Source organism: Myodes glareolus, chromosome 4 (genome assembly GCF_982192425.1).
Source record: "Myodes glareolus chromosome 4, mMyoGla1.1, whole genome shotgun sequence".
NCBI classification, from domain to species: domain Eukaryota; kingdom Metazoa; phylum Chordata; class Mammalia; order Rodentia; family Cricetidae; genus Myodes; species Myodes glareolus.
This window is the reverse complement of record NC_142029.1, coordinates 23,517,759-23,537,245: the sequence shown is the minus strand read 5'-3', so window position 1 is coordinate 23,537,245 and position 19,487 is coordinate 23,517,759. Positions and strand designations below refer to the sequence as shown.

Below are 19,487 nucleotides of genomic sequence, written 5' to 3'. Positions count from 1 at the left end.
GAAGCTTGTACCACTGTACCTGGCTGCTTCTATTATATGGCAAAAGGAACTTTGCAGATGTGACAGAGGACTGTGAGACAGGGAAACCAAGGTACTTGGATCATGGAGGCGGGCCTAATATCTCAGAGTGTTTAAATCAAGTGATTAGAGAGGGTAGGTCAGAGGCACATACCCTAAATCCTCCCACAAACAATAAAGATGCTGGCTGAGCTTTCTACAACCAGCGAGAGAATGGAGACCTTGACCCGACAGTCGCAGGACCAGATTGGGTTAACAACCGGAAATGAACAAGCAAGAAACTGATCCTCCTCTAGAGCCCCGGGAGGTACTGCTGGCTCTGGGATTTCAGGTAGAGGTAGGTGCTTGAACTGGAAGAGAAGCCAGTGCTGGTTTAGGCCAGCACACAGGTGGGGATTCCTGCAGCAATTCTCTCCAGGTGGAGGAGGGTCCCAGCCTCGACACCAGAGCTCCAGGATGGGCAAAATCTCCGGGAACATCACCCTAGGAGTCTGTGTTAGGTCTTGGCAACACAGCTTGTAACCTGGTACTGCCTATCAGTTGAACTGTCAGGGAGTGAGGGGGTTGAGAATCAGAAGGGTGGGGGTGTGTGACAGGTTCTCTTGTATTTACAGACTGGGCTCAAACACCGCTTGGCTGAGGATGACCTTGAACTTTTGATCCTTCTGCCTCCACCTCCAGTTTGCTGAGACTACAAACCAGTGCCAAATGAGATTTCAATCTGTTTTGTTCTCACCAGCAAGGTACATGGAAGAGACAGCCAATCCCCACTTGTCGGTGCCTCAGAGAGGTCAGAGGGCACCGACAATGGCTTTCGAGTGCTCTTTGGGGATCACGCATGGTCTCCTTTAATTCTCACCACACCTCAGATACACAAACTATTGCTCCCTATTCTTCCCATGACAACAGAAGCAGTCACCTGAGAAAGTCATGTAATGGCCCAGATCACAGAGCTCAAAATAGCAGAGGTCTCTTTGTTCCCAGGCTGGCTACTTAACCATGTTACTTGGTGTGAACTAGCCTCTCTGGGGGCCGTTTTGGGACACGGGGATACCAATCTAAGACAACCAACCCTAGGTGGAGTCAGGAAAGATGACTAGGCGGACAGAAGGTAACCAGAGAGACGCTACATGGATGGATGGCCTCCCCCAGCTGTCAGCAAGCTCGGGATGAAAGGACCCAGAGAATTACCTGGGAGGAGTGGACATTGCATCTCTGTCAGTCATGAACCATTTGCAGTCCAAGGATGGCAGGGCTCCTAGGAGAGCTGACTGTCTTTAAGGCCAAATTCTAAAGCGGGGCTCAGCACAGGGCCACGGATTTCTAGCACCAGGCTGGAATGAGTGCCTCCGCCCCAGGTGGCACAACACAGGGCATTGGCTGTGAGGGGGGCTCCTGGGTTGGGGGAGGTAAGCGATCAAGGTACAGGGCAGAGGCTAGGAGTGAGGACCTCTGAGTCTTGAGGGGGGCGATGAAGGCTGCCCAGGATGCAGCTTGATGTGGGCAAGGCAACGTAGCAGCACAGGCTGGGAGTGTTTCAGGGATGAACAAATTTAAAGGGGCCTGGAAGATGGTTGGAGGTACAGCTCATTTGATAAGAGTGTTTACCTTGCATTCGTTAGGCCTGGGGTTCGATCCCCAGCTTAAAGGCAGGGTTTCTCATTAGCTATGGAGCCAGCCCTGAAACTTGCTCCATAGACCAGGCAGACTGGCCTCGAACTCACAGAGATCCGCCTGCCTCTGCCTCCCGAGTGCTGGGATTAAAGGGGTGTGCCACCACTGACTGGCTAACACAGACATTTCAGATAAGAATGTTCCACTGGAGGCACACTGGAGGGCTGCAGCATGACCTCTGAGTTGAGAGTTGCTCTCTCACTGGAAACCTGGAATGCTCCCATTGCAGATGCAGTGAGGTCACTCTGCTTCCTGTCTGCCAAGCCGGCCTCACGCTCCTGCTGCTGTGCCTTCCCCACCATGATGGACTGTATCCCATCAGGAACTAATGAATTATCCTTTGAATGAGCAGGAGAAAGAAAGTCCAAAAGAGACCCATGTTCTTGTCACCTCTACTTTTTTGCTGACCATACAAAATTTGTTTTCTGTATTAGTGAGTTGGAAATAATCAGGCAGTTCTCCAAAGCAAACTGACAAACACTGAAACTTTCTGACTCTCACAAGCAAGACCACCTCGTTTACGATAAAGGTATGTGTCTTAATATCCTTGATCTAACCTAGTATAGTACCGGTACCTTCCGTCCTTTCATCTGTGTTTTTATATTATTGGCCTGCATTCCTATCCAGTGCTCTTCAGGAGAACTCTATGGTCTCATCCACTGAAGAACAAAGCCCAACTAACTACCACCACCGCCAGCAAGAACAAATACCCCAAATTTCATAAAACCCTATGAACAGTGCAACTTCAGAACTCACCCAAGCAGCGTTTATGACCACAAAGATGCTTAAGGGAGACTTTATCTTAAGAAACGCATACCCAGGGAAATCTCAGCAGGTAAAAGCACTTGCTATACGAACCCATCTGAATTTGATCCTGGAACTCGCATGAACGTGCAAGGGGAGAAGAGACTCCGCAAAGTTATCCTCTGCCCTCCACACATGCACTGTGGCCCTTGTGCAGCTGCACTCATGCATACACAACAACAATGATGCATAAAAATGAATCGCAGACCACCTTCCCACCCATGGGTATGCACTGTTCTCGTCGGGCCCTGTAGCTATCCTGGCAGGAATGATGATATTTTAAAGAGACATCTGTGACCTCCCTTTGGCCATCAGACTGTTTATTGATGGAATTTTGTGAATGGAAACTTGGAACTTCCCCAGGAATCTCAGACTGAGAGAAGGAAGAGGCTGAGGCTGGGTGCTGCCCAGAGGGGGAAGATGTCTCCCAGGAGGAAATCTTACACAGCTCTGACAGCGTGACTGCCTTTTGGGGGGCAGGAGCCTAGATGATGGTGGGGGCACCCCACACCTTGACCGTGACTGCTTAGCTGTGTGTGTGTCTAGCCTTCTAACACGAACCTTATCACCTGTCTGTTTAGTTGGCCCCCTGAGGATGGGTGACAGGGACTAGCTGTTAGAACTACCTGAGCCCACACTGACACTGACAACTTCAGTAATAGTTTTTTGTCTCGCTTCCCTTTTATGCTCACGCTTAATCTATACTAAATCCTCTTCAAAACTAAGCTCCATCCCCAGTTAACACTGACTGGCCCTGAAATTCTCTGCTGGGGCCAGCAATCCCAAGCTCTCTGGAATGGAGGTCTCTGGGAGAACACCTCACGTTGCTGTGGGTAACAGTACACAGCTGCTCCTGCCAACTGACTCTCCCTGTCTGTTTACATGGTGCATTTATCACCTAAAAACCATAGGATAGGACATCAAAGGATGTGCCCATGGCTTGACCCAGATGCACTGGTGCCCATGTGTAAAGTCAATCTCTTCAGTGCATAAGCATTTCCAGGAAGCAGTCCCCACCTACAGAATCTTATCCCTGGCTCCCACAGTGGGCTGCTCACTGGTACTCACTCCACTAGGCATCTTCATTCTGCTGTGGGAGGAGGCTGTGGACTTCCTCCTCTCCAAGGCTTGTTCATTATAGTTGCAGAATGGGCTGTTAACATCCTGAACTCGATCCAAGAGAGCTGCTGGTGTCATGGAAACCTCATTGCTGCCCCTGACAGACCGAAGCTTCTCCTTCCGCCCGCCTCCCTGTACGAGTTAGCTGGCAGGCCCAGACCCTGGTGCCTAATGACTTGTATGTTCTCTGAAATTTGTTTCAAATGCTGCTTATTGACTTTTTCTCCCTTGCAATATGCTGCTTTGTGGTTTGGCTCTGTTTGGGAAAATGAATCAACAGCCGGGCCTCTTACGCTAAATATCCCTTCTTCTCAAAATGGTCAAGAGGTTAGTGAGTGGTTTTGGGCATGGAAGGAGAAAGAGGACGGAAGGGGTTTGCTCCTCCTTTATACAAAGGAGGAAATTATGAAAGTTCATCTCTGGGTCCCTTTAAACACACTCAGTGGGTGGGAGGCAATATATGGGGTGGAATTGGGTTCTTTATATGCCGGTGAAAGAGGCTTGTGCACCTCCTTGCCTATCAGAGCTCAGCAGAGGGGCCCCAGGAAACAGCAACCAGAGAAATTATCCTGGCCCACATTTTTTTTTCTTCTTCCATTTTTTATGTATGTGCACACATACATGTATGCATGCATGTCTTCTGCATGCACGTGTGTGTGTGGTGCATGCACATATATGCACATGCATGTGGAAGCCAGAGGTTGTCAGGAATCATCTCCCATCACTCTTCTACCTTATTCAGTGAGACAGGGTTCCTCTCAAACCCGGAGCTCACAGATATGGCTAGTCTTTATTGTTAGCTGGCTTCCGCGGAGAATGGAATCACAGGAGGACTGTCGTGCCTACCTGGCATTTATCCACATGTACTTTTGCTGGAGGAGGTGGGATAATTGCAGAAAGAAAGGCCCCGTGTAGCACGATTAATATCTAAGCAGAACTCAAAAGCAAACTGAATGCATTTTTGTTAAAGAGGTGCCAGTCAAGGCAGTCATGCTGCAGGTGCGCATAGGCTGCGGTAGCCATGGGAAGCCATGGCAGCCGTGTGGGAGCCACACGCGGGGTTGGTGGCAAGCTGTGGGGACCGAGGAAGCCACAGAAAGCTGCGGGGGTGGGAGGTGGGGGCGCGAAACTGTGTGGGTGCTGTGCAGGGTAGCAGAGGCTGTGGTGCTACGGGAAACCGCGGGCAGATGGGCTGGGCAGGAGAGGAAGCTAACCCTCTCTTCATGGGTATACCTGTGCAAATAAAAACAGACAATGCTCCAGAATATGTCTCTAAAAAGTGAAACAGTATGTTACTTATTATAATATAAAGCATATTACAGGCTTACCAAGCAATCCTACAGGTAGGACAGTTATAGAAAGATCATATCAAACTATGCTAAATAAACAAAAAGGGATGATAAATGCCCTCAGAAATAGATTGCATAATGCTTTATTAACCTTGAAGTTTCTTAATGCTAATGAGAAAGGAACAATAGCTATAGAGAGATATTGGGCAATAGAAAAAGCTTCTGAATTAAATCAGCCGGTGTACTTCAAGAATGTGTTGAGCTCAGAATGGAAACCAGAAGATGTGCTATGTTGTGGATGAGGTTTCATTCTTGTTCCCACAGGAGAAGAAAAGCTATGGATACCATCAAAATTAATCAAGATTATGTTTGAAAAGGCAAAGCCTTTTGATAAAGAGGCTCATCCACAGAGGTGATAATCCTACACATAATAAGAAACCTCACAAAGGTTGTGGCAGACTTCTGTTCTTGTCTTTGCAGGAAAATAGAAAATACCAATCTTTGAGAAGTCAGGAGACCTTGGACATCTAGACGGCTAAATAAGAAAATATAGCTATCCAGAAAGAATCACCAAGCAAAGAGAAATCTGACTTATTATACCAATATTCTCTGCAGGGTAAAATTTCACTACCTGAACATACCTATCTCCTTACTTTTCAGTATAATGGTAGTACTGACTCACTTAGAAAGTAAATGGCTGGTGTGGAGTTGGACTGTGGCTCTCCTTCTCTAAATCCAAGCACGTTGTTAAAAGAAAAATGTAGAGTTCCTGTCTCATATCAGGAGAACCACGTGGTGTGGGACAGAAGGAAAATAAAAATCTAGGGACTAAGGTTATCAAAACTCTGCTTTAAAAAATTCTACTTCTCCCCATACCTAATTTTCTCCATAGTACCTTTCTTTGAATATGTATCTATCAAAATTCAAACTTTGTTTTAATATGAATAATGTTTAAGTTTTTCCACAGTGAACAATAAATTTTTCTACAGTAATTTATAATTGAACTTGTAGTCACATTAGGTATATTTTCAAGGTCAAAAAGATATATTTAAATAGACAGGTCATCTTCAAACACTTCAGAGATCTACAGAAGTTAAGATGTTTTAATAACATGGACTCTTTTTAATGACAATAGACATGTCTGCTCCTGGCAGCACTAATCTACTTCAGAGAAGATGATGGACACTGAAGAATCTCCACATGGAGTTTGTGGCAAATGTAAGCCACTGGGCAAGAAAATGCCATTACCTCAACTGCTGATGTTATGTTGTTCTAATTGGGCAAGCAGGACACAAAAGAAAGTGACTGTCAAACATTGTCGAGGGACAGTCCTTCAAAATTTCCTGCTTCACAGAAAAGTCTGTTGGGTATGCTAGGCTTGTAGGCCAAAGATGGATGCCCCAGTGTTGTAGAGGAACTTTGGGTGACTGTCCAGGCAGCCAACTGTTTCTGTCATTTCTCATAATTTTTGGAAGTCACTTGCTCACACTTCCTGCTTACTCTGGTAATATTATTTCCTTCTTGAGTCTTTGAGGGAGTTGAAGATTAGATAGTTATAGTGTTCCTTGTTTACCTGATGCAGAAAGCAAGTTATGATAGAAAGTAAACTAGGTCCAAGACTTTGGACTCCCAAGATAGGATAGATATGAAGTATTTTCTCTGAATTCGTCAAATGCAAATGGACTAGACTTTGTTGATATATTTATTGCCTGTATACATTGTATATAGTCCTTGCACTTATTGTATAATTTTCTTATATTAGTTATAGCCTTCTTTTCTATTTTAGACAAAAAGGGGAACTGTAGTGATATTTCATTTATATTTTAATAAATAAAGCTTGCCTGAAGATCAGAGAGTAAAACAGGCCCACTAGTCAGCCTTACAGACCAAGCAGTGGTGACACACACCTTTAATCCCAGTAGCCACAGAAACCAGGCAGTAGTGGTTCATGCCTTTAGTCCCAGCCCTAGAGAGGAATAGAAGATGAGGGGAGTAAGCTCTCAGACAGAGTCTTATTCTGAGATTCCTGGAGGCAGGATCGCCATTTCAGACTGAGGTAGAGGCAAGAGCCAGTGACTGACTGTTTTGCTTTTCTGACCTTCAGGTTGAACCCAAGTTTCTGTCTCTGGATTTTTATTAATTGTGCCCCAGCCCTGGACTTTCATGGTTCAGTGTTCATGGGTCGCAATGAGGCCAAAGCACTTGGCCTCAGCCCACCCAAGGTTACTGAGTGCTCTGGGTCCTGCTGACCATCAGGACAGACTGGGTGTCACTTACGTTACATTACAGTTCCTTTTGGCTCCCATGTCCTCTAATCTGCTGCCCCTTTCCTGTGGCACTTACTGCAGTGGAATTCTACATGGAATGACCATTTAGAACTCTAGTGATCCCTCACTCACTGGTAGGAACACAGGGGTGAAGCTGAGTAGGAACACTCGGCCCTGCTAACCTCACTCCAGCACAGGGTCTCATCTGGCATCTGTGGTCAGCACATGTACACTGATTTGATACAGACATTCAGGACATTGGCAGGGTGGGGGATTAAGTCAGTGCCTCCTGCAGTCCAGGCTGTCTTCCAACTCTCTCTGTAGTTAAGGCTAGCCTTGAATTTCTGATCCTCCTGCCTGCAGTTTATGCCAGGGATGGAACTGAGGACTTTATGTATGCCAAGCAAGCATTCTGTGAACTGAGCTATAGTCTCAGTCAGGGAATATGTTTCTAACTGCTGGTGTGTGTCAGATACTCCACTAAAGCAGGAAGCGCTCCCGTGCTGATGGCTACTGGTGCTGATGGTGCTGCTGGCTTGGGATGCCTTCAGCACCTCTATCTCATCTCCCTGGCCCTGACTTGAGTTGAAGGGCTTTATGCTGTAGATTGCTCCCCATTATTGGCTTCATCCCTCTCCCTGCTCCCTGGCTGAGCCCTGTCCTGTGCCCTTGTGCTGTGCTTGCCACCTGAGGAGCGTGGGATGCTTCTAGCCACAGAACATCCGTCTCGGCATCAATTGCAGTTCACTTGGGCCAGAATGAGGCTTCCCTGCAAGGTTGGTCCGAGTCTTCCTATGCAAACACTGATTGTAAGTAGCCTTAACCATCCTCCAAGTTTTCATCACTAGTGGTTTATCTCAAACACTGGCATTTCAGAGCAAGGCATGTAGTTCAGTAAGTAGAGTGCTTGCCCAGCATGCATAACCCAGTAGCACATAAACCAAGCATGATGGCACATACCTGTAATCCCAGCATTTGGTTGGTAGAGATGGGAAAAATCAGGATTTCAAAGTTATCCTTAACTACATAGTGAGTTCAAGGTCAGCCTGGACTACTTGAGACCCTGTCTCAAAAAAAAAAACAACAGAAGACATTTGGCATTTTTAAATAACAAAAGACTTGTCTCTAAATGTCTGAGAAAGGCCCCATTGGGTATTAGAAGATCTTTCTGGGTACTGAGAATGCATGTGTGTAGACTGTGAAGGAAACAGGGATGGGAGAAGGCTAGCATAGGAGGGGCATGGCTGGCTATACCTCTCCCTGCAGATATTCTGAGACTGTTTTTAGTAAGCGTGTGTGCACGTGAGTGTGTGTGCATGCAAGCAAATATTTATACTGCCAATAACTGTCACAGGATTAATACACATGTGCCGTGTGCACTCCATGCCTCAGATAAACATATATTGCCGGAGGTGGGGAGAAAGTTAGGGATACAATCTAAGCCTGTTGTTTCACATGGTAGAACTGGATACAACCGGTATGTGGCCCGTGAACTGTGTGCTCTGCAGGTTTGGGACTATGCAATAAGCTGTCATATGCATGTCAGGTATCTGTGCTTGACCTGTAGGGACCTGGTTATCATTTAAGGCCACAGGCACAGAGAGGTGCCTGTCTGTGAGGTAGCTGGGGTTCAAGGTCTGGGCACCAGGCCCAAGGAGACTGGGATGGAGGAAGACACTTCCGAGCCTGGCAGGACCTATCCAACTGTTTGTCTATCTAACTGTAGAGGGTGATGGGCACACCAGGGACAAGGGCTGGAGGCATTCAGTATGGAAGTCCTTGAGGAGGCTGTGCATCCTGGCAGTGGCTGTGCCTCAGTCTCAGCCCCAGTGTGCCTGATTTGCCCATTGTCTGGTGTCTGCTCCCAGATTCATCCTGCTTAGGTCCCTATGATACCCGGCCTAGAATATTCTTCCACTCACCCGTGTGGATGCAAGGAAAGGGACAAGTTTCCCTGACTGCCTCAAGTTTGCAGAGTACCTGCCTTATCACCTACCACCCCACGGTCATGAGCAAAGGGGGCTCAAAGAGAACCCTGCCTCAGCACCCTGCAGAGCGGGGCACACTCTGCTCTGTCCAGTTACAGACAGGGGGAGGCAAGGGGCCCAGCATCAACTGAGTGCCTATTGCATGTGATACTTATTCAGCACCAACTGAATTCTGGGGCTACACTGTCATCACCTACTTATATGCAGGAGTGAGGTCGAGGCCAGCTCCATGCTGTCATTCCCCTGCTCTAGGCTGCAGTGGCTCCTTTATGTCTGGTGCATTAAGCACAGGTCCCCACCCAGGTCTTAGGGCCCAGACATTTGAGCCCGCACTGTCTCTCACTGTTTTCCCACAGCCCTGCTCAGGGCATGATGGTCTGAGAGTCCCCCAGATACCTTCCTTGAGCTGGGTTCAAGAAATTACGTTCTCCTCCTTAGAATTTTGTTGTTGTTGTTTCATAAAACAGGGCCTCACTTTGTATTTCAGGCTGGCTTTGAACCTTCCGCAATCCTCCTGCCTCAGCCTCTTGAGTGCTTGGATTACAGTGTGCCCTCCCCCCAACAAGTTTGTTCTGCCCTCCATTTTCTTGTTTATCCGTGGCCTTTTTCTGCAGCATCTCTCATTTTTCAGGCATAACCAAATCTCTGGCAGGAACCCCATCCCCTCCTGGGGTGTGATTCTTCTTACAAATAGGATTACTAGCGATTACTGCTAGGGAGAAAAGGCTGGGGCAGGGCTGCAGTGTGGGGTTGGGGCTGGAGATGGAGTTCACAGTCTCTGCTGTTCTTCTGTGTCACACACCACAGGCCTGCTGGGGTTCAGGTCGGCAGCCTGTGTACCCTTCCTTAGTCCCTGGTACATCCTCTGTCCCTCTGAGAGGTATGCCAGCCGCAGAGGACCAGGGTCAGGTTTGTAGAAGATAAAGGTAAGATGCCGAAGAATGAAGTGACTTGAACCATGTCTAATAGTGAGCAGGTGCAGAAGCAGGACTGGAGCCCAGCTAGACTCCTGGCTGGTCCAGTCCTCGGCACTGACTGGAGGGAAGCCTGGCTGAGGGGCCCTGAGCCCAGGGTGCTAGCTGCTCACCCTCCATGTACTCACGGTTACATGGTCTTGGGCAGGTGCACCCTGAAAGTCAGTTTTCTCATCTGGGAGATTTCAGTGGCGCCCGACTTACCTCCCAAGGAAGAAAGAGCTGGGAAGCCACCTGGCTCTGACTGAGATATCGAGTTGTCACTTGTCCTTTCTATTAATGGCTTGGGAAGGTTTCTAGCCAATTAGAACTCTCCATCACAGCCCTCTCTTCTTCAGGCAATGTGGACTCAAGGTTAAAACAGGTTCTGGGTTCAAACAGTGTCAAGTTCAGCTACCATGTACGGGAGAAGGTCACTTTGCTTCCCTGAACATCAGTCTCTTCTGCAAGGCAGGGGTCCTCACAGCCCCCATCTGAAGGTTACTGTGTAGAGCGAGAGGAACACAGTGCTGGGCTGGGCTGGGCTGGGCTCAGCACTCACAATGCGTGCACACGCGCGCGCACACACACACATATACACACACACCCCAGCCATGCATTTCAGATTGTCCAGTGAGGTTCTGAACAACCCCGAGAATCTGAGGCTCAGACCCAGGTCTTGGATCCTGGCCAGCAAGAGTTCCATCCATACAAGTGACTTGGGCAAAAAGGAATCTGGGTACAGTGGAAGCATGAGTGCCTGGCACCTACCCTGACACCTCTAGCTGCCCACAGAGCCGGCACCAGGCCGCCGCCCCAGTAATGAGGGCACGAAGAAGGGCAGCGGGAGCTCCACAGGAAAAGGGTGGTGTGGAAGAATAAGAGAAGACTCAGCAGTTTTCCCTAATGAAGCCGCAAACCACAGAGTCCCAGAGGGGGAAGCTCGCCCGAGCCTCAGTGACACAAAGCCAATTCTCTCTCCTTTGCTCTGTGGATTAATTGCCAACATGATTTAACTTCCTCATACATACTGCCCCCGTGTCTTCACCACTATCCCTTCTGCCCAGGGGAAAACAAGCTCATGACAGGCAGGTGAAAGAGGGGAGAGCGCTGGCTGGAGTTCTCACCTCTGCCCGACCCCAGCGCTGCCATGTTTTGCAATGTGACCACAGGCAAGTCACTCTCTGACCTCAGTTTCTTCCCCCACAGAATGGAGGTGGGGTAACCATAGAAATGCAGTGTGTCCTTCTGGCTCTGCTCTTGAGAGAGAATTCCCAGCTTCCCACGACAAGTTCTGGGCTGCCACTCCATCTGTGTCCTTGTGCCTGAGCCTCATGGCTGTCATTCTCAACCCATTGTACAGAGAGGAATCTGGGGCTCCAAGCTGAACACATGACTGTAGATGCTGAAGCAAAGACAGAGATTCCAGCCCAGACCCATCTGATCACAAGTCCTTGCCCATGTTCAGGCCCTTTGACTTAAACCCTACATAGTCCCATGATGCATTTCATCAAGCATCCATTGGACATCTACTACATGTCAGTTTTTTCTAAGCACTGCATACATTTTATACTATTCAATCCAAAGAATCACATTAGAACAGAATACCAATGTCCCCTGAGTTACAGATAAATTGTTACTATTTATAGCCCAGCCTGACTTCGAACTTCCTATGTGGCTGAGATGACTGTGAACTCCTGATCCTTCTGCCTTCGTCTTCTAAGTATGGAGATTACAAGCATGTATCACCATGCCAGGTTTATGTGGTGCTAAGAATCAAACCCAGAGCTCTGTGCATGATTGGTAAGTATCTACCAACTGAGCTAGGCGCTCAGCCCCATCTCATAGATGAAAAACTAAATTAAAAAAAAAAAGCCAGCAAATGGCACAAAGATGCTCGCCATGAAAGCCTGTGACCTGGAGCCTGGAGTGGGAGGAAAGAACCACCTCAAAGTCATCCTCCACACACACAGCGACATGCACATGTCCCCCTAAGAATAATGATAAACAAAAATAGAAAAATCAAAGCCATGAGATACTCAGGTAACTCTACCAAGGCCACATAGCAGAAGGCAACAGTCCTAGAATCTGAGAATTGTGTGTGTGTTCATATTTTTGGTAATACTAAAAGCTTTATACAGTCTTGTTCACACAGTCACAGCAGCTGGAGGGTGATGCATGCCTAGTACTGCATAGGAAAAATCTTTCATGACAATAATTGAGACAGTCGTCGTGATGGGGGTGGAGCAGGGAATGAGACGCTGCTTTTCTGCTCTAAGGACTAGAGTTTATGGGCCCGAGTCTGATGAGCAATAAAACAATTAATTAAACAGGAAATGCACAGGTGTGCTTTGTGTGTCACCCAGCTGTCATCTCCATCCTGCACTCTCTGCTGGCCACACCTGCCCTCACTCTGAAGTTCCAACTCCAGAGCCACACACATTGAGGAAAGCTGTGGGGAGGAACATCTTTAAAGGACGCCTAGAAATTCAATTGCTGCCCCACTGATCTGGTGTTTGTAACTCTAGCCCCCTCCTGCCTTCACTAACCCAAGCAGCTGAGCTTTGCATATGACCTATGGACAGAGCAGAGAACGCTGAGAAAAATGCGGGAAGGAGTTGGTTCATTTGGGTGATGGAGTGCCCGCTCCCCTCGCTAGCATGCAGGGCTCAATAATGGCAGACAAGGCTTCAAAAAATTGCAGCATGAATAGATGAGCCCTTTAAGGTAATAGAAATGCTGTCATCCTAGGGAGAAATATGGGCCCCGAGTCCTGCGGGAGGGGACGCTGGGCCCTTCTGCCCTGTCTGCTGAGCTCTCTGTCCCCATTGTAACCAGAACTAAAAGAAGGCATCAGGCTGAGGAATAGCCAGAAAGACCCTTATCTCCTGGCCCCTGAAGGCTCCATGCAGGGAAGAGGATGTAGGAAGGGACTGGGAAATCAAGTCATTGCAGCTTGGCTGTGACCTTCCAGCCTACTCCCTGCAGGCACTGACAGCAATTAGTTCTAGACCCAAGTGTGCAGGAGGCTCCATCAGTAACTTAATAAAAAGAGAGGTGTGGTGGGTAGCAGAGACATGCTCAGAGCTGAGAAATTAGACATTTTCCCTCTGTGCTGAGAAAGCCTATTGTCCTTTCTGGGGACATAGCTGCCCTACAGCTTCTACCCTGGAGGAAGCTGCAGTTGAGGGTTCCCTTCTTCTCATCCCATCTCCATCTGCATCCCAGACAGGCTCTCAGGCCTCTTCAAGTGGGCATCAGCAGCATCAATCGGCATCAATGGCATCAACCTTGTAAGCATGGCCATCATGGCTGACACTTGTTGAGAGATGACTCATACGAGCTTTGCATGCATCAAATTAGCTTGATCAGCATACAAATCCTAGGGATTTATGATCGCTTCCTTTTCACATATCATAAAACAGGCAGAGAGAGATGGTATCCTATCTGAGGTCACATAGCTATAAAAAGCAGTGACGCCGGTATCTGAAGGCAGAGTGTCTGGTTCCAAGTCTCTGTCACCTCTACACTGTGTAAGGTGAGTTGTCTAAGGTACACCTTTGCTCCAGGAGCTCAGAGGTGGTGCTGCAGGGCAGCTTCTTCAGTTACCGCTTTAACCCCGAGAGAGGCTTTGGCTAGATGGTTCAGTAGTAAGGATAGAAGGGTGATTGCCACCACATCTGATGACCTGAGCTCAGGACTTAGAACCCACATGGTGGAAGGAGAGAACAGACTCCTGCAAGTTCCTTATGCACGCAACCCACAAAAATAAATAAACAAGGGTAACAAAAACAAACAAACCTCAGAGAGGCTTATGGGTGTGCGAAGATTCAAGTTCCAACCTCACCAGCAAGTAAGCCCAAATCCCCCTTCCTACAGATGTCAGTCTGGGAACATCTACGTTAATGGTACTGCTAATCTCAAGGGTTTCATTCATTAAGGACGTCACCAAGCAAGCTTTTGATGTGGTAGGCAGAGTGGGTGGTGTTTAGGAGGTATGAGGCTAGGGGAGACAGGTCCTTGTTCTCAGGGAGGGAGACTGAGCGAGAGTCATGGGCTTTGAACACAGAAGGGGTGTTGATTGTGAGTCCTGCAGAGAGGCGTCTCTAGGGAAAGTTTTGTAAAGAGATTGTCTGGAAAGCTGGACAGGAGGCTCACAGATGCAGTGAAGATGGGGGTGCAGCAAGAACGAAAGAAAAGAGACAGGTTTGGGGCAAAGCGGGTCACGTGTGGTCACACAGCAAATGAACTGGGACTGGAGAGTGACAGAAGCAGAGATGAACATTTCCTTTGGTGGCAATGAGGAATCACAAAGAAAGGTAAAAAAAATGTATGCAGCCTGCAGGAGTGTGAATGGTTCCTCGTGGCCTGCCCCCTCATCCCCCTCGTCTGAGTTATTTCTCTAGCCAGAGTACTGGGAAAGAAAGGCCCCCCCGTCCTCTCAGAGACACTGCCAGGACAGGGCTACAGGTACCCCAGGACTTTAACATGGCATTCTCCCTACTGCCCTGCCCCTCCACCATGCTGGAGTTGTCTTATCTGGCAGAGTAGCCGGCAGAGGTGAATGACACTGTCCAAGGTGCTGAAATTCAGCGCAACCCCGTCTGAAGCACTCCTGACATCCCAGAGCTTCGTTTGGGCTGAAAATTTCATTCCTATTTTTCCAAAGGAGAAATAGACCCTAAAACATGAGCAGAACCCAAAATATAACTCGGTTCTTGCCTTCTAGCCCAGTAATTATTTTCCCACATCAGGAAGGCCTCATGCCCCTCACCAATGGAGGCCCTGGGTGATCTTTTTGCCAAGGCTAAGCTAACACTGAAAATGACCCTCTTTTCTCCTACCCATGGTTTCACCTCTGTCTCTTCACATGATGACAGCGACATTTCACAGGACCTCCTGTGGGACAAGTCAGAATGGCCCCCAGGTGCTGGTATAGGCCTGCATAGGCTAACAGTATATATGTTCATGAATCTGTTTCACCAGGGATGCCTGGGTGCAGCTCACTCTGATACCCTCTGGGTATCACATGTGTGCTAGACCTGACAAACCACATCTACTCTCTACCTTCATGTCTTAGCATCTGAGCAAGTACCTATTGTGCTTCGGACACTGATCTGCAACCTCATATGGGAAGCACCCTACTCTCACCACAAAGTTAGTTCCTTATCACAGATGAGGACAGTCAGGCTTAAGCAGGATATAAGACTTGTCATAAGCAAAGGTGGTAATAGAAAGCTGGGATTTGAACTCTGGTCTGTGTTGTTCTGGAGTGTCTGGTCGATCAAAGCTCATTACCATTCGAGCATGTAGTGGCTCCTGCCACTTCTGGTTTTCTAATCCTGGCCAAGTTTCTTTCCCTGACTAAATTTCAGCTCATTTGCAAGCCGAGGAATGTGGAAATATATGTCTGTAGGGCTCTCATGAGACATAAACCAGATGATGCATGCAGCAAGAACACAATGAGTGCTCTCCACTAGACTGAGTATCATTATGATCGGACAAGGTCCTTGATGGCTGGATGGGTGTCTGATGAGCCTTACCACACCCCAAGTCCTTGGCATCATAAACATCAGAGTCTTAGGATTGAAGGGACAATCATTAAGAGTCATCAGCATCAGCCCCAGTCTATTCCTGCCCCGTGTCTCCATGGCCTCATGGAGTGGAGACTACCTGGCTATCAAGTCCCTGAGCTCCCAAGGACAATTCTATCCTAACTCATCAGCACCATTCATGTTTACCTGCAGCTCAAGACCCTCCCAGCCTTCACAGGGTCGATGTTCATAAAGTTGCCCTCACACCCTTCTCAAGGGTCCTTGGAAAACATCTGGGGGTGTAGCTCAGTAGGAAGAGTGCTTGTCTAGCATGCACTCAGTAACCTACTGCTACTCAGTCACAGCAGCAGGTAAAGCTGATAGACTCTTCCCATCCTACATAGGTAGGGAAACTGAGGCCCAGCAAGGTAAAGTAGCATGGTTAATGTTACCAAGTTTAGGATAAATCTCCAACACCCAGAAATGAGCTTTTAAAATTAGCTCTTTATTAATTCCTTGTGCCGTGAAATCTTTCAGCAAACGGGCAGGTATGTAGTCACAAATCAACGAACACAAAGGCACTGCTAATTATTACTGACTGTGGGATGCTCTAGGGGAGACTGGGCTTAGTCTGCTCTGCTGATTGATGGCCCCATCCCCCATATTACCAAGCGGGCTAATTGCAGGAAGTCACATCATTCAGAAACTGGGGCAAGGCAGGAGTAATGGCTTCGCCCCCTGGAGCCTGGTGCTCCTGGGAATGAGTCAGGCCATTGAGAACAATGACTGCTTTGTAATCATCTCCAGCAGCCCCTGTCCAGCACCACAGGCCCCAGGAAAGCCTCACCAGGTACATAATGAGGCTGAGCAGGAGTGGGAATTCATGGGGTCTCACCAGGACAGTCTGCTCACAGTCTGTCCTGTGCGCCAGCTTAGAGCTCCAGGTAGGCAGCAGGACTCAGTGTTGAGAGGATTCTGATGGTCTGATCACCAAGCCCCACAAAGTTCAAAGACAGGAAGTCATTTCTGTCCTAGATGGGAGGCAGCAGCCTAGCTTCCAGTGGGGCCCTGGCTGGGGGCAGTGAGCACAAGGACAGACAAATGCTCCCTTCCCCAGTCCTCCTGGAACCTCCATTTTCTTTTCTGAGCAGCAGTGCAGACAACAGGGGGCAGCGGGGGAAACAGAGGAGGAAGAGTATGAACAGGTCCATGACAATGTACATTACCAGACAATGATGACTTTCAACCAGTCCCTAGTTGGGTGCGCCAATGTGTCCATAAAGTTTACATAGTAAACCATCTCAGAAATCAGCCCCTCAGGACTGGGGACACAGCTCAGTTGGCAGAGTGCTTGCCTAGCACATGTGAAACCCGGAGTTTAACCCCCAGCACTACATAAAATGGTGATGTGTACCTGTAGTTCCAGCACTAAGTGGATGGAGATAGAAAGATCAGGAGTTCAAGGTCAGTTTCAGCAACATAGTTTAAGTTCAGCCTAGGCTACATGAGGTTCTATCTAAAAACAAAATCAGTGGGTTCTTCCTCCCCTCTCTGTTCACATTTGTATAGGAAGGACCTGGAACCTGAGAGAAGTCATTCCAAAGTCATAGACCTTCCTTAGCAGTCAGGCTAGGACAGGGATAGAATGTCTCTCCAGCAGCCTACTGCAAAGTTCAAGGTTATCCCTGCTATTTAGCAAGCCTGAAAACCTGTAATACATAAGACTATCTTAAAAACAAATAACTTTAGGAAGGAAGGAAGGAGGGAAGGAAGGAAGGAAGGAAGGAAGGAAGGAAGGAAGGAAGGAAGGAAAGAAGAAAGGAAGAAAACCCTGCTATACACCTGCCGCCTCCACTGTGAGGACCACTGACCAGCAGCACCCACAGCCCGTGGGAACTCATCAGATATATAAAGCCTCAGCCACACCGCAGACTTGCTGAATCTGACCTGTAGTTTACCAAGGCTCCAGGGAATCCTTCCTCCATGCCTGCAAGCAACCTTGTAAGGTGAGAGCCGCTTCACAGAGGATAAACAGAATCCAAGGCAGTGAGTCCAAGGTCACATGATTGGTAGGTCGGACAGCCAGGATGAGTGTGACCTGGGCTCCAACTCCACAAAAACTTCTCAAAGCACAATGGACCATCGTCCCTAGGGACGCCTAAGTACGGGGGTCTTCAGACCAGCTGAGCATATCCCATTCCCAGTGTCAACGTCCCCCCAAATTAAACCTTGTAAAGACCAGCATGATTGATGAGGAAATACAAACAGTGAACAAACACGTAGGGAAATGTTCGCTCTACCTAGTAATCAGACATGCAAATGAGAGCAACATTTAGGAACCATTCTCTACCTATATAATTAGCAAGACTGAAAAAAAAAAGCATGCAAAAACTGTTCTGAACAAGGCGCATGCATATACAACCCGCGACAGCATAGATTTATATAACCCTTTGGGAAAGTGATCTGGCAACATCCATCAAGAGCCATGAATATATTGTGCCCGCTGACCTGGGAATTCACCCGAAGGAAATAATTCAACGGGACAGCGGGATGGGGAGCTGAATGTAAGAAGATGCTCACTGCAACACTGGCTGTGAACATGGGGAAATCCTAATATTCTGCAGGAAGGGAAGGAAGAGCTGGGGAAAACGGGCATCTATCAGTTCCTGCTCTGAGGCAGCCATCTGAAATGAAAATTAAGAGGTCCGAGCAGTAACACACAGAAATGTGAGTAAAAGAAAGAATGGGGGTGCGGCTGGAGCTTAGCGGCAGTGAGTGCACTTGCCTCCCATGTGGGGGGCTGTAGGTTCAATCCTCAGGACATCCTGCCCCCGTACACACAACACCCCCAACCCATCCACAGAATTAACACTGCCCAGCTTGATAGTGCGTGCCTGTTATCCCAGCATGCAGAAAGCAGAGGTGGGCAGACCCCTGTGATTTTGAGGCCAGTTCAGTCTACATAGTGGGTTCCAGGCCAGTTGGGGCTATACAGTGAGGCAGGTCTTGTTTCAAAATCAATACATAAGTAGAAAGGAGATAAAAAGCTGCTGTGTGAGCTGGGGTGATGATGCTGTGGAAATATTGTCTGCACAGGAGGACAGGGCGGAGCTGAAGGCAGAGGAAGACAGTATCAGAGTCGAGAACACAGACGGACAAATGCCTTCTCCTGCTACCCTTGCAGTTATAAGCCTCAGAGCAGCTCCAAGGACTCTCGGACAGAGACGCTACGTCCGAAGGTGCCACAGACACAGCCCTATTCCTTATTCCTAAGTAGAGGGTCACATTCCAGATTGCCAAAAGTATGGGGAGTTGGCCCACTAGGGACCAGGAGGCTATGAGAGGCCCCTTCTGACTCACCATGAAGCCTGGGGCACAAGTGCAGCCCCCAGTGATGCTGTGGCAGTCAGCGCCATTCTGGCAGGTGCAGGGTAGCTGGCAACCGTTGCCATAGTAGCCGGCAGGGCAGGACTCATTGCAGAAGTGGCCTGACCAGCCAGGTTGGCAGGTACAAGCTCCAGTGACTGGATGACAGCTGAACAGAGGAAAGAAGGGGTAAGAGGTCATCGCGTTCAGGGTTGTGTGCATTCAGCCAACTGTGGCCCCTCCTCTGCCCTCCCCAAGGCTAGCCTTCCCATGGTAGTAAGAGCAATGGACCCCTGTGGTTAAGATAGTCATGTCTTGCTGTTTATGAGAAGAAGCCATAGCCATACACGGCCTTGTTAGTTCCCAGAAATGCCTAAGTCATTCAGCAAGGAGGTACAAGACCAGAATTAGAACCCAATCCTTCTGGTTCTCAAAGATGCACTTTTTTTTTCTTTTTTCTTTTGAGACAGGGACT

At 48.3% G+C, this 19,487-nt stretch overlaps 1 protein-coding gene across 12 annotated transcripts in view; it reads right to left on the bottom strand.

The window, feature by feature from the left end:
- The window catches only part of Megf11 (multiple EGF like domains 11), a 322,674-nt gene that overhangs the window by 31,862 nt on the left and 271,325 nt on the right, over positions 1 to 19,487 (bottom strand). For all 12 annotated transcript variants that reach the window (XR_015737665.1, XM_087905311.1, XM_087905307.1 and 9 more), the window contains one exon: positions 19,007 to 19,181. Coding sequence is in view for 11 of the 12 variants with exons in the window: in XM_087905311.1 (XP_087761437.1) it covers positions 19,007 to 19,181 (175 nt within the window). In the remaining variant the exon portion in view is untranslated. The remainder of the gene's footprint in view (positions 1 to 19,006; positions 19,182 to 19,487) is intronic.